At 35.0% G+C, this 15,668-nt stretch overlaps 1 protein-coding gene across 11 annotated transcripts in view; it reads left to right on the top strand.

Moving 5' to 3' along the window:
- The window catches only part of MALRD1 (MAM and LDL receptor class A domain containing 1), a 754,524-nt gene that overhangs the window by 172,898 nt on the left and 565,958 nt on the right, over positions 1–15,668 (top strand). For all 11 annotated transcript variants that reach the window (XM_086334563.1, XM_086334560.1, XM_086334554.1 and 8 more), the window contains one exon: positions 6,851–6,991. In XM_086334563.1, coding sequence (XP_086190689.1) covers positions 6,851–6,991 — 141 coding nt within the window. The remainder of the gene's footprint in view (positions 1–6,850; positions 6,992–15,668) is intronic.

Here is a 15,668-nt window from a genome sequence, read left to right as displayed (position 1 = left end):
GATTACAATCAGGCTGTTAGGAACTATTAAACACAAAGTGCAACGAAAAAGAAGGATTCATTTATATTTGTCCAGTTTATCCAGAGGCCACCTGTGGACTCACTGCCCTTTCTTTGGCTGTCTGGCAGAAGCCATTACTATTCTTTGAGCAGCAAAGGGAAACCACTTGGCTAGTTTGACCAGAAGTGCAAAGTCCCTTCCATTAATAATCCCTCTGAAGCTTCCTTTAGCACGATTGCTCTGATAACATGAGTGGTTCTGCTTTGAGGAAAAGGTTAATGTGAAAGAAGGGGAGAGTTGCTGAGCAGGAAAGATCTGGCTGCATGAAAGATTCTAATAATCCCAGACTGAGAGAAGCATGAAGGAGCAGATCTGTCGAATAAACAGATTTCATTTTAAATGTTACCCTGGGGAAGTCACCTCTTGGCTTTTTCACTTTTCATTTCTGAGAAGTTCCACTTTGGTATTTTATTTAAAATGGGATAGCCGTAGATAAAATTGACAATCACTTTTAAGCATGAGTTTCTTTTGTACACTAGAGGGAAAATATTGTGGAGGAATCATGATAGCAAAGCAGTTTTTCTCTTGAAAATTTGCAATACTAAACTTACAGACAAGATTTTTTTTTTCCTAAAGCTAACTTTATTATGATGTTTAAGCAATCACATTTTGGGGGAAAAAAGCAATTTGTGACCCTCATTAAAGTCCAAATAATGTAAGCTCTAGAGAATGGATTAATATAATTTTTTTAAATGAAATTGACATAGTTAAAATTCAGATGCAACTAATTCTATTAATAATTTTTTGAAAAATTTCTTATTTTACATGATGGTCCTATTTTCAGAATATTTAAACGTATTATTTTAACTCAGTATTTTTTTAAGATAGTAAATTTAGACTAAATCTTCAGAATGAAATAAATTCTATATACATGATATTGAGCAAATAAATTTTGAGCAAGAAAAATAATTTTTAGGTGTAACAATGATATGTTTTTAATGTTGACAAGAACTTCCCTTTACTAGAATTTATTAATATCCTGAGCCAGGGAAATAAATGTTGTGGTACTGCTCTGCTGCTAAGTCACTTCAGTTGTGTCCGACTCTGTGCGACCCCATAGATGGCAGCCCACCAGGCTCCCCTGCCCCTGGGATTCTCCAGGCAAGAACACTGGAGTGGGTTGCCATTTCCTTCTCCAATGCATGAAAAGTGAAAAGTGAAAGTGAAGTCGCTCAGTCGTGTCGGACTCTTAGCGACCCCATGGACTTCGGCCTACCAGGTTCCTCCGTCCATGGGATTTTCCAGGCAAGAGTACTGGAGTGGGGTGCCATTGCCTTCTCCAGTGGTACTGCTCTAGGTATTTTTAAATTATGTTTCTCGTGTCACATTGTCTGCCTCCCTGCAGTACCCCATTGCCTGGTCTTCCTCATTCTATTAAGTTTTTATTAGTTTAATTAAACTAAGCCATAGTTTCTCTTTTAGCAATCATGCAAAATTATTTGATGTCCGAAGGCTTTATTGTTTTACTTTTACTCAGGAACAAAACAGTAATGTTACTTATGTTGCTATCATTCAGATAACAAATCAACCATAAGATAATAAACTATACTATTGATACAATGTTGAGGTATATCCCATGCAGTGGGTCTCGACTACTGGAATACTGCCAGAAAATATTCTTAGATAATTACTTGAGCATACCTGAAGTTAGTTTTAACATGAACTGTTTAACATTTAAACATTAACTGTTTAACATTTATGTTTAGAGCTAAATTTACTGTGTCTAAAAAATGGAAAAATATATTCAGTTATACAATTTCTCTCATACTTACATGTCTTAAGAGTACTTCCATTTGGCCTCTTTTGTTTACTTTGATATGATGAGATATATCATAAGTTTTAAAGTATTACCTAACTTCTTTTGCAAACTTTTTGAATTTAGGAATTTTTCAAAAGGTATTTACTTCATATAAATCATTGTATGTGAAATGTGTGAAAATTACCTCAGAGGTACATTCTGAAAATCTGAGAGGTGATAGTGTTTATTCAGATGATATTAAGTAAAAACATTGTTTCTTCAGTAGGATGACATAAATTTCAACTATTTTTAAAAGTAATTGTAATTGTAGAAGTTCATTGAAGTATATGAAGATAAACATTAATAGAGTGAAATGTGAGTCTTCATGTGCAGTATTTATCTTACCACTACATTGAATGCAAAATGAATTTTCTCTATGCAAGAGGGATAACTTTCTATTAAAGGTCCCATATTCACCATTACAGACAGCAGTGAAAAGTGAGAAGATCTTTTGGCCAAATTGCTGCTCTGAAGTAGAGAATTGTTTGTAAGCAGCTATATAACCTTTATAATACTCATGTAATATTACTGCAGGCTGGAGTAAATGCCACACATAGTCAGTAATTCTGTAGAAATCACCAGACAATTAGATACAGAGAATTCCTTTGAATTTTGGTAATCTTGAGTAACATATTACAGTTAAAATAATGATTTGGAAATCTTTTTTTCATGTGTCACTGATGGTATCTGTGTCAAATTCTTGCCGATTGAGATTAAAGGCAACTATATGACAAGATTCCAACCTAAGTAACATTAGATAATTCTGGTGTGAGCTATGGAACTTCTTATTCCATTTGCTATCACATACCTTTCTGAATTAGGATTTTTCATATTTTTGTCTCATTGAAACTATTAAAATTAATTCAGTGTGAAGTATAAACATTTCCCTGATAAAAATTAATTAATGGTTTCAAATTGCCCAGCCAAATAATAGCACTCTTTCATGGAAATTTACTTTTGAGGATAATTAAAATTTACTTTTATTTAATTGGAATATTTTGAATGTATTTTTATCCTTTGCAGGAACTGGCCATTAATTTTTAAATTAAATGAGAGTAAGGGAGATAATTCTTTGTGAAAATTTTTTATATGCTGTCTACATGAGGGAAATCATCTAAACATTAAAATGTATGTGAAAGTTTGTGACTATGTAATACATAGCTTTCTTCAAAAAGGAATGAGATAAAAGCACTTAATCTTGGACTAGAAGGAAATTAACCTTAACACATAATGGCTATATATGAAAAATCCACAGCTAACATTATACTCAGTGGTGACAGACTGAAAGCTCTTTCTTTAAGATCTGGAACAAGATAAGATGCCCTCTTTAATCACTTCTGTCAGCATAGTACTAGAAGTCCCAGCCAGAGCAATTAGACAATAAAAAGAAATTAAAGCCATTAAAACTGGATATGAACACAAAAAATTATCTCTGTTCACAGAAAATGTGATCTTAAATGTAGAAAATCCTAAAAAGTCTATGAAAAAAATGTTAGAACAAAGAAACAAATTAAGACACGACTGAAGCGACTTAGCAGCAGCAGCCAGATTCAAAATCAACATACAAATGTTAACTGCATTTCTGTACACAATGAACCATCTAAAAAGGAAATTAAGAAAAAATTCCATTCATAAAAGGGTAAAAAAAAATAAAATACCTAGGAATAAACATAACCAAGGATATGAAATCTAAAAATTGTTGGCTGGAAGAAATTAAAGAAGACCCAAATAAATGCAAAGACATTTCATATTCAGGGATTGGAAGACTTATGAGTGTTTAGAAGTTAGTAGTACCCAAGTATCCTCCAGCAGATGAATGAATAAATAAGATGTGGTAGATACATACAATGGAATATTGTTCAGATTTAAAAAGGAAGGACATTCTGACACATGCTACAACATGGATGAACCTTGAGAGCAATTATATTAAGTGAAATAAACCAATCACAAAAGGACAAATATTTTATTCCACTTTTATGAGGTACCTAGAGTACGCAAGTTTATAGACAGAAAGTAGAATGGTGGTTTTGAGGGGCTGAGGGGAGGGAGGATTAAAAGTTTTAGTTGGGGGAAATGAAACAGTTGTGAACTTGAAGGGTGATGATGGTTGCATATTAGTGTGAATGTATTTGTTTTTTTTTTAATTTAATTTTATTTTTAAACTTTACAACAGAGCTATATACTTAAAATGATGCATTTTATGTATGTCTTAGCACAATTTTTTAAGAAAAGCAGGATTATATCATTAAGGAAAGATTACAACTCTGCCTCCTAGATCTTTCAAGAGGGAAAAAATGTGCATTATTAATATAGGCCCAGGCAAAACTGTGAAATAAATGCCTTCTACCTCTCCTTTTAAAAAATTTCTTATTCTTATATTTTCTGTTTTCTAAGAACTTCATTATTGTGATGACCTACTCATACTAAGTTAATCCTGAATTCTGCATCAATTTCTTCACCATTACCACTATTAAATTTTTTTTAATTCCTTTCCATTTTCTCAGAAGCATGCCCTATGTTAACTATCACTTGAGGATATTTTAAAAAATATTTTCCCCAATTACGGTGTTAATGATCACATCTTTGAATGGCTCTGCAGTAAAATTTTAATGAGAGAATCTGGCATGGTGGAAGCCAATTCAGAAGATACTCGGGTCTTCCAAGCAACCTCAAAGAACAACATAGAGACAGTCTCTTTTTGATGATAGTACACTTGACCTGTGGTATCACAAAATTAAAAGCAAAATGAGGAGTTTCTCAAGTTCAGAAAGCTCAGGAACATGATTCTCTGGATAAGTTCCTGCGTCCATTCTTTCTTGTTCCATATCCAGTCCAACCGCAGCATTGCTATAATAGCAGATAAATCTCCACACAGATTTTACTATAGCAAGTACTGTCAGATTTGAATGTAGATGGGTGGCATATGAGATTATAAAAGGCAAATCAACCACAATTCAAGAAAAATTGTTCAAATGGCTTAAAATGCTCAGTTCTCTATTGGGAGAAAAACGAGTACTTAGAAAATTTTCTGATGGATTTTTTGAATAACCCAGCAGTTATGAGATGTTCATGATTGCTTCTTTTTAATAAGAATGAGTTGAAAAATGTATGCTCATTAGATTCATGCTGTAACGAAAAGAACCCCTGTTGAGACTATTCAGAAATAAAAATGTTTTATTTAGCTACTTTGTAGCTCTAACAGTTCAAAATACATCATCGTTATCCTTGTTTATTAAAGAGAACAAAAACATTGAAAACAAACATCAACTAAGTAATTTTAACACAAGGTAATTTCTTGGTATTTAAAAACTGACACCTATGTGAGAATGTGAGTATATTTCATACACATAATTGTTGAAATACAGTGATAAAATTACTTTTGTGAGTATTTTGTAATCAGAAATAGATCATTGGAAACATTGCTTGGAGCTGAAAGAGACTTAAACAGATACATATTTATGCAGGCTATTGCATAGCTATTTGAGTGACACACATTTATATACAAATAGCATATAATTTAGTTCATTTTCTGTTCAACTAGATTCTTGGATCAGTAGGAGTCCATGAGGTAATAACTCAGACATTCCAGCAATTCTAACCATTTTAAAGGCCTTAAGGCAATTGTAAATTTAATCATAGTATGATTCATAAACTAATCAAGTTTCTTAGTTTTTAGGTAGAAGGACATTGCTTCTACCTGGAAATATTGGTTTCCTCAGTTTGAGTAGAAACTCTGACCTACCTACCGACCTTTAATTCTAAGTATTTGGTAAAAATGGGTTAGTGGATTAACAATGAGACCTTAGAATTTTAAGAATTCAGGTTTTGGAATCAAAAAAGACTTGGGTTCCACTTTTGGCCCCAGCATTCACTTGCTGCCTGCTTTGTAAGGTTGTTGTGAAGAGTAAACTGCTAGAAGTAGAAAGCCTATCACTGACCTTCCTCAGTAAATTGTACCTAGAATATTCCTGTTAATATTACAGAATACAGCTGCTTTGTAAAATCTTTCAATAAGGAATCTAGGACTAAAATTAATAAAACAGACCATTGATAGTAAAGCAGGTTGTGGCAGATTCATTTTGATGTTTGGCAAAACTAATACAATATTGTGAAGTTTATAAATAAAATTTTAAAAAAGTGTCATTTCTAAATTGGCTCTTAGTACTCACATGGATGATCACAAGAACATGCACCAGATGTATTACTAAGTAATATTTTAACCAAAATATGATTAAATAAAAATTAGGTTTTTGTGACTGGGTTGCCAAGCACTGTCTTATCTATTAGTCTGAATAAGCACTGTGGCTCATGCAACCAGTCAGGACAAGAACAAACTTGTCAAAGGAAAATCACCGTTACTAAGAGCTGCAACCCAGGGATGGTATATTTGTGGTTGAATTAACCTATTTTTTAGAGAGTGTCATTTGCAGATGTTGGATAATGGAATAAAGACCACTCTGGATGATTATCACAAGCAACCAGGTGTCCAAACCCTTTTCTTTCTCCCAAGCCTGTTGGATCACTTGTACCCAGAGAAAATGGAAAAAAAAAAAAAAAGCCAGAAAATACCCTTTTTTGTGTGTGATTAAAATACATTGTATCATTTGATCTTCATAGAAATCATTCAAGGGAGAAAGGACAGGATGTCAGTATTTTAGTTTCATAGGTGAAAAAAAGGGCTTGGTGTGATTAAATGGTTTAGCTAGGCCTTCAGTTAGTAAGAGACAAAATCAGGCCTAGGTCCTCAGTCTTATGACCTCATGTGTGACATTCTGTCTGTATGACCACGCTGGTTTTTATGTGTGGGGATTTATTTGAATGTCATGTGCAGAAAATCTTTGCATCGATAAAGTAGACTGAAATTGTGAAAAACTATCCAGCTGTTAATCTCTATTTCTCATTTGTTCCTAAGCTTTCTTTTTTCATGTATTGTATAATTTCTTAAGAAGACACATAGGGTTTTGGAAGCTAATTTCTTTTCTCTCTCATTAGGCTCGGATTATGAAAGATGTGATTTTGAGGATGGGCTCTGTAGTATGATACGAGATCAGAGTCTGCGACTTGGCTGGACAAAGAGGAATGGGCTGATCGGCCAGTCACCTCCATTTTATGATCACAATGGTGATATGTCTGGTAAATGCTTTGAACTTTATTATTCATTTTTGTCAAACAGTTGGTTAGGACAGTAAAATCTTGGCTGATATTTAGAGATTATGATTATAATGTCTAATTTGATATCTTCTTTAACCATATTCAAGATGTTTGTGATTCTAAAGTGTCATATTGTTGTTGTTATCTGGTTGCTAAGTCATGTCTGACTCGTTGCAACCTCATGGACTATAGCCTATCAAGCTCCTTTATCCATGGGATTCTCCAGGCAAGAATACTGGAGTGGGTCACCACTTCCTTCTGCAAGGGATCTTCCCGACCCAGGGATCAAACCCATGTCTCCTGTCTTTCAGGTGGATTCTTTACCACTGAGCCACTCAGTATCTAAAATGTCATATTAGATACTTATAATTGGGTTCCTGAGATCCCAAAGGACCATATAGATAATTGGGATTTTCTAGCTATTTTCTCTATCTGAAAACTGTGAAATTTAAATGTGACAATCCTACATAAATTAATTTGTCAAATATCTTTGCTTTTGGCTCGACTGATTGTAGTAATGCTCATTTTCTTTGACTGCCTAGAAAGCACTGATGGGTTGACCACTGGCCTTTGAGTTGGCTCTGGACCCAGATATTTATTTGTTTTATTTGTTAGCTAATGAATTCCATTCATTCACCATTTTATACCAGGCAATTAAGATATTTTAGGGAACAGAAATTGACCCTGTGCCTGCTTTCATTTGATAGCCTTATACGTGATATGGAAAGAGGTAATCTTTTGCCTGGCATAACTAATTGAAGGCTGGTAATTTTTTAAAGTTTGTACTTCTCTCAAATAAATACAATTAAATGCTATATATGAATGTTTCCCTGAAGATAACTTTTTCTTTTTGGCTGCACTGTGCAACTTGTGGGATCTTAGTTCCCCAACCCGGGATCGAACCTGGGTCCATGGCACTGAATGCCCAAGTCACAACCACTGGACCACCAGAGAATTACCTGCTTAGAGATAATTTAGAGCAATTGCATATTAATTGTTTGGAAATGTTTACATAAATAGTATACATGTGGTTGGAATCCCAGCACTGACACTTACTAACTATATAATCTTGAGCAATTTACTTTGTTAAGACTTGGTTTACTCAATTCTAAAATCTATCTTGGATCAGATTTAAGAGCTAAATAAGATATTTTGAGTAGAACTTGTCATAAACTATCTGATACAAAGCTGGATGGCAAGAATACACAGAAGAACTGTACAAAAAAGATCTTAACGACCAAGATAATCACAATGGTGTGATCACTGACCTAGAGCCAGACAACCTGGAATGTGAAGTCAGGTGGGCCTTAGGAAGCATCACTACGAACAAAGCTAGTGGAGGTGATAGAATTCCAGTTGAGATCTTTCAAATCCTGAAAGGTGATGCTGTGAAAGTGCTGCACTCAATATGCCAGCCAATTTGGAAAACTCAGCAGTGGCCACAGGACTGGAAAAGGTCAGTTTTCATTCCAATCCCAAAGAAAGGCAATGCCAAAGAATGCTCAAACTACCGCACAATTGCACTCATCTCACATGCTAGTAAAGTAATGCTCAAAATTCTCCAAGCCAGGCTTTAGCAATAAGGGAACCGTGAACTTCCTGATGTTCAAGCTGGTTTTAGAAAAGGCAGAGGAACCAGAGATCAAATTGCTAACATCCGCTGGATCATGGAAAAAGCAAGAGAGTTCCAGAAAAACATCTATTTCTGCTTTATTGACTATGCCAAAGCCTTTGACTGTGTGGATCACAATAAACTGTGGAAAATTCTTCAAGAGATGGGAATACCAGACCACCTGACCTGCCTCTTGAGAAATCTGTATGCAACTCAGAAAGCAACAGTTGGAACTGGACATGGAACAACAGACTGGTTCCAAATAGGAAAAGGATTACATCAAGGCTGTATATTGTCACCCTGCTTATTTAACTTATCTGCAGAGTACATCATGAGAAATGCTGGACTGGAAGAAACACAAACTGGAATCAAGATTGCTGGGAGAAATATCAATAACCTCAGATATGCAGATGACACCACCCTTATGGCAGAAAGTGAAGAGGAACTAAAAATCCTCTTGATGAAAGTGAAAGTGGAGAGTGAAAAAGTTGGCTTAAAGCTCAACATTCAGAAAATGTAGATCATGGCATCCGGTCCCATCACTTCATGGGAAATAGATGGGGAAACAGTGGAAACAGTGTCAGACTTTATTTTTTTGTGCTCCAAAACCACTGCAGATGGTGACTGCAGCCATGAAATTAAAAGACGCTTACTCCTTGGAAGGAAAGTTATGACCAACCTAGATAGCATATTGAAAAGCAGAGACATTACTTTGCCAACAAAGGTTCGTCTAGTCAAGGCTATGGTTTTTCCAGTGGTCATGTATGGATGTGAGAGTTGGACTGTGAAGAAGGCTGAGCACCGAAGAATTGATGCTTTTGAAGTGTGGTGTTGGAGAAGACTCTTGAGGGTCCCTTGGACTCCAAGGAGATCCAACCAGTCCATTCTGAAGGAGATCAGCCCTGGGATTTCTTTGGAAAGAATGATGCTAAAGCTGAAACTCCAATACTTTTGCCACCTCATGTGAAGAGTTGACTCATTGGAAAAGACTCTGATGCTGGGAGGGATTGGGGGCAGGAGGAGAAGGGGACGACAGAGGATGAGATGGCTGGATGGCATCGCTGACTCGATGGATGTGAGTCTGGGTGAACTCTGGGAGTTGGTGATGGACAGGGAGGCCTGGCGTGCTGCGATTCATGGGGTCGCAAAGAGTCGGACACGACTGACCGACTGAACTGAACTGAATAATTTTGGTTTTCCTAGTTTTAACTCTCATGTAAGTAAAATGTTTATCTTCCTTGACTTTGATGACAAAAATAAGTTTTAAAAAATAATTTTTAACCATTGTTAGGAAAAATTGTTAGCCAACTTTTTCACCACCACCCTTGCTCCCTACCCACCAAGAAAGACCAGCTTCACAAACAGGACCAGTGATTCACGGCAATACATAAAAGTTTTATTGTGAATTCAATTGGACTATATGGTGACACTGAATCTGGTTCCCAGATTTTAGCCACTGTAATACCGTTTCCCTTTTAGAACCTCCCCACCATTTCTTCCTTGTACTTTACAAGATTTTTTGCAGTATACTTTTACTTACTGCAGTCTCCATCATGGGCAGAAGACTTGATACTTTGAGTTTATGTCATATGTAGCTCTTACTCTTTCTTGCTTGCCTCTTCATCTGGAAGTTAGACAACATCAGAATCTCTGCCTCTTTTCTGTTCTCCTCCTTTTTATCCCTATTTCTTTCCTTCCTTCCTTCCTTCTGCCTATTTTCTCATTTTGCCATGCTAATTTTTTGATAGCCTAGTCAAGAGATAAAGTGGGATCATTTATATCAAAATTGAGATGTTGTACAGGCAGACACTGTTTTTATCTGTATCACTTGGTTTGACTCCAGATCTCTGGAGTCAGACTCGTTGGGTTTGAACCCTGGCCCTGCTAACCTGCTTATTATGTTGTTTCAGTGTCCTCATCTGTAAAATGGAAATAATAATATAAGCCAAAAAGGGAAAAGGAGGCAAAATTTTGATTAGCATAGTAATGAAAGGCTAGTGATTTTAATAACAGTGATGTGTCTCATAACTACAACTAAATGTTAAAATATGTGTTTTTCCCTAGGATACTTTTAAATAAGCAAATGTTTTGCCTTCAGATATAAAGTGTTGAAAATGTTTATGGAAAAAAGCTATGCTGAAATCTTGTCTTAATTAAAAAATCCTTATTTTGTGAGTTTTAATAAAATTTTTTATTAACTTACACTTGAAATAATTTGCCAGTGCTCCAGATTAAGTTTCATCATGTAATCAATGCCTAGAGAAGTTTTCTGAGCTAATTTTGAAAATCTGTTAGAACATTAAAAGCATCACTGTGCTGATGTTTGACGTCTACTAAAGCTTGAAGCAGAGTGATTAAGATGTAGTACTGATTTTTAAAAGTATATAACATTGCAAATTTGATAAAATAATATTATTACAAAAATTCAAATACATCTTTGCAAGTATAGTAACATTCTTTTAAACGGATGGACTATAACAATTTTTCTTATAAGTATAAAATTTTTTCTTATAACTCATAAATGAGTTTTTCTTTTAATTCTTATAAATATATAAGTATAGAATAATTCTAGAGTTCAGCTAATAGTAAAGGTGATACATGAGGCTTTTAAAATGTATAATTATCTGTAAACTTAAAAACTGTATAGGTTTATCAAAGATAAAAGAATTATGAAAAGTTAATATTTCCTTTTATACCAGATTATTTTCCTTATTTGAATGTTTAAAATTAGGTTTAAATGGAATTATAAGAAAGTTTGTTATTTTAACCAATTGTTAAATTGTTAAAATGGGTCTAAAGTCCATATACTGTATTATGAAACACTATTAAACAGCATCCAGTCTTTTCATTTTGTCCTAGGAAAGTATGATCATAGTCTAGAACTGAAATACCTTTGCTGTTCTCCACAGACACACCTGCAGGATCCATTTCTAGAGCATTTCTTTGGGCACTTGGGATTGTTGGGCAGTTTTAGTCACTCTGTTGTTGGCCCATCAGTCAGATGTTATATACTGTTCCAGGCAACTATATAGTTAAAATACTTGCCAGTTGTTTTCAACACATGCCTACTATGAGGAGTCTATTTGCATTGGGCAATTTTAGACAGCCTTATAAGTGATGGCTTTCAGGAAACACGTGTGCTCAGGCACGTCCAACTCTTTGCTAGCCCATGAACTGTATAGTCCACCAGGCTCCTCTGTCCATGGGATTCTCCAGGCAAGAATACGGGAGTGCATTGCCATTTCCTTTGCCATCAGGAAACATTAGTAAAGTCAAATAATGATAATTATTTGGTAATGAGGCTTGAAAGAGTTTTAGCTTCATTCTGCTCATTCCTATGGTTGCCATACTGCACCAGGAATGTGTAGGCTGCCACCCTTATGGCAAAAAGTGAAGAGGAACTAAAAAGCCTCTTGATGAACATGAAAGAGGAGAGTGAAGAAGTTGGCTTAAAACTCAACATTCAGAAAACGAAGATCATGGCATCTGGTCCCATCACTTCATGGGAAATAGATGGGGAAACAGTGGAAACAGTGTCAGACTTTATTTTTTTGGGCTCCAAAACCACTGCAGATGGTGACTGCAGCCATGAAATTAAAAGACGCTTACTCCTTGGAAGGAAAGTTATGACCAACCTAGATAGCGTATTCAAAAGCAGAGATATTACTTTGCCAACAAAGGTCTGTCTAGTCAAGGCTATGGTTTTTCCTGTGGTCATGTATGGATGTGAGAGTTGGACTGTGAAGAAAGCTGAGCACTGAATAATTGATGAGTTTGAACTGTGATGTTGGAGAAGACACTTGAGAGTCCCTTGGACTGCAAGGAGATCCAACTAGTCCATTCTGAAGGAGATCAGTCCTGGGTATTCTTTGGAAAGAATGATGCTAAAGCTGAAACTCCAGTACTTTGGCACCTCATGCGAAAAGTTGACTCATTGGAAAAGACTCTGATGCTGGGAGGGATTGGGGGCAGGAGGAGAAGGGGACGACAGAGGATGAGATGGCTGGATGGCATCACCGACTCGATGGGCGTGAGTTTGAGTGAACTCCGGGAGTTGGTGATGGACAGGGAGGCCTGGCATGCTGCGATTTAAGGGGTCACAAAGAGTCGGACATGACTGAGCGACTGAAATGAACTGAACTGAACTGATGGTGCTTGAGAGTGGGCAATGGGAAACTTAAAAAAAAAGCCTAAAATTTATTGAAATTCATTGTTTTGTTTTGTTTTTTAAACTGAGATTCAGTTATCTATTGAATAAAATTCTCCAGTTCTCTAAATTTTATTATGGTCATTCTGCCAGTATTTTCATTGTCTTTATGGAGGAAAAATTTTTCAGAGATCTTTACATTGGCAATTTTGTTGATATCATCCTCATTTTTTTGTTATGTTTTATGATTTCCTAAAGTAATTCACCTAGCCCTTTATCACTGAAGCAGACTTAAATTGATATGGGAACATTTATTTACACACTGCTAGCAACTATATGGGAGTACTGTTTGAGAGTATCCTTTGACACAGTTTTAGCAAATATTATGTGGCTATGTTGACTTGTGAATTTAATGAACAGGAATGAGCCAAAACTTGATTCAATAGAAATGGAATTTAATAAATAGAAATTATCATCTTGAAGGAGATTGTATGCAAGACTGCTATTTCACCTCTGTTATCTGAACTGAGCCATATTTCTGTCACAGATGAACCTACTTTTTCTTTTCCAAAGTTTTAATATTCTAACCTTTGCCTCATGCCTTGGAGCTTGTCACAATGATCCATTCCTGCAGCCTGAATTTTTTTGAATAGTATCTCACTGTTAAAATACTCAAGTTTTTGAGTTCCTTTAAGCGCATTGGTTGCTATGCAGGAGCAATAGGATTTATATTTATTCTGCTTGTATTCATTACTATTAATCACTTAGAACTTGGAAAATGGAGAAAAGGCAAGACTGCCTATCAGTCATTGAAGAAAGTGAGACCGAATATTCTACCTTATCTTTTCTGAGGATCAAGGTTGGTGGAATTCACTGCCAAAATTATTGAATTTAGCCCTCAAAAACTTGATTCATGGTTTTTATTGCTTTCATATTTTATATACTTTTTTGTCATCAATCTTAAGTTTATGTTGGAGTTTTACTCCTATACTTACCCAGCAACTAGGAAGAAAAACCCCTTTAATGTAAACATTTGAGATTATAAATGATATCATGTCATCTTATTTTGCAATGTCATTAATCCTTATTTCATAATTTTAATAGTTAACAACTTCATCACAGGGTTATTTTAAATATGTTTTAAAGATATGCTATGCAGTTGCTTTTATGGATGCAAGCATAAAATGGGAATTTATGAATCAGATGAATCAGTTCAGTTCAGTTGGTAAGTTGTGTCCAACTCTTTGCAACCCCATGCACTGCAGTATGCTTGGCTTCTCTGTCCATCACCAACTCCCAGAGCTTGCTCAAATTTGTGTCCATCGAGTTGGTGATCATGAATACACTGAAACAAATATGGTAGAGATAAATAGATGACGTGTGATGAAGACAATGATGTGTGTATATGTGATATGATACTTACTACTAGTCTCCCTCAAGGACTAAGAATGGTCTCCCTCAAGGACTAAGAATGGTATGTGGATAGGACATTGAGAACCTTAAAAAAAAAAAAATCAGCTTCGTAAGTCCCTTCTTGATGGTGAAAGCCAGTGGCAAGAAAGGGTACCAGATGAGGAAATGGGCTTGTGGAAAAACTTTTGCTGCCAGGGATCTGCTTTTTTCTTTTTTAATCATAAACTTGATAACTAAAGCCCCAGGGAAAGCAAGAGAACTTTCTATACTTTGATATTTTCCAAGGAATATCTCCAGCTATGAATTAAAGAAATTCTATGCTGATAGGGAGCAATGTAAAATTGAGCATGCAAAAAAGTGTATGTACGCATAACTGATTTACTTTGCCTTTGGACACCTGAAGCTAACACAATATTGTGAATCAACTATATTCCAATAAAAATGTTTTAAAAATTGTGTGTGTATTAAAAAAAATACTTGTTATTGTCACTAAATTAGAATTAAAAGTTAAAAAGGTATTGCTATATTGGGTGTATTTTGAACACTTTTTTACCCCATGAAAAGAAAGCTTGTTGTTAGAACAAATGCCAAGGGATCTTAAGTTGTTTCTGAATTTAAACTTTACTTTTTATGATAACCTGAAGATTATCATTTAATTTTGGACACAATACAGAATAATTCAGTGTCATAAAATGTACTAAATGACAGTTCTTATTTATAACACATCTAACTTAAATATTTATATAATTTATTATTTTATTGAAAATGCTGTTCTATTACATAATGGCTAAAATGTATCCATCTGATTTTTAAGACCAAGCTTTGAAAACTAAATATGGTTAAGTAATTTCCTTGACAAACAAAAACAACTTTTTCTGTATGTACCACAAATGCTTTTTAGTAGCTGAATATTTATAAACAATAATTATGGGCCCATTGAATAGTGTTACCATTTGTATTGCAAACAATTTTATTTACACCTCAAACAATATATCTATATGACTCATTATGCTCATTTGATTTTTCTCTTGCTTAACATTTGCTTTCCCTGCTGAATATGAAGCAAAAGCAAACTAACGACTGTCCCCTTGTGTCACCATGATGCCAACTCTTCATCTAAATTACGTTTATAGAATTATTCCAGGTAGTACATTCTCAGAACAATTTTCTGTTATTTCAAGGATTTCAGTTATGCCTCTGACTATATCTATAAGCAATCATTAACATTCTTTTTTCCCACTTAATTAGGGTAAATTTCGGAAAAGCTGTAGGGAATAAGAGCTTTCTTAGATTTCATAATTAAGTCTGTCAATGATGTGACAATTAAATTTAATTTCCAAGACAGCTTTAAAATACCACTAAATAACTTGGGTAGATAGACCTTCACAATCATCATCAATGTCATTTTTTCATTCTTCTTGACAAATGGGGGTTTACCAAATAGAGTAGGAGGAAATAGTGGTTCCCAGATAATACACTATAACCTT

Source organism: Bos grunniens, chromosome 13 (genome assembly GCF_055505025.1).
Source record: "Bos grunniens cultivar Pamir isolate PY7600 chromosome 13, Bosgru_T2T1.0, whole genome shotgun sequence".
In the NCBI taxonomy this organism is placed as follows: Eukaryota; Metazoa; Chordata; class Mammalia; order Artiodactyla; family Bovidae; genus Bos; species Bos grunniens.
This window is presented reverse-complemented; position numbering and strand designations above follow the sequence as displayed.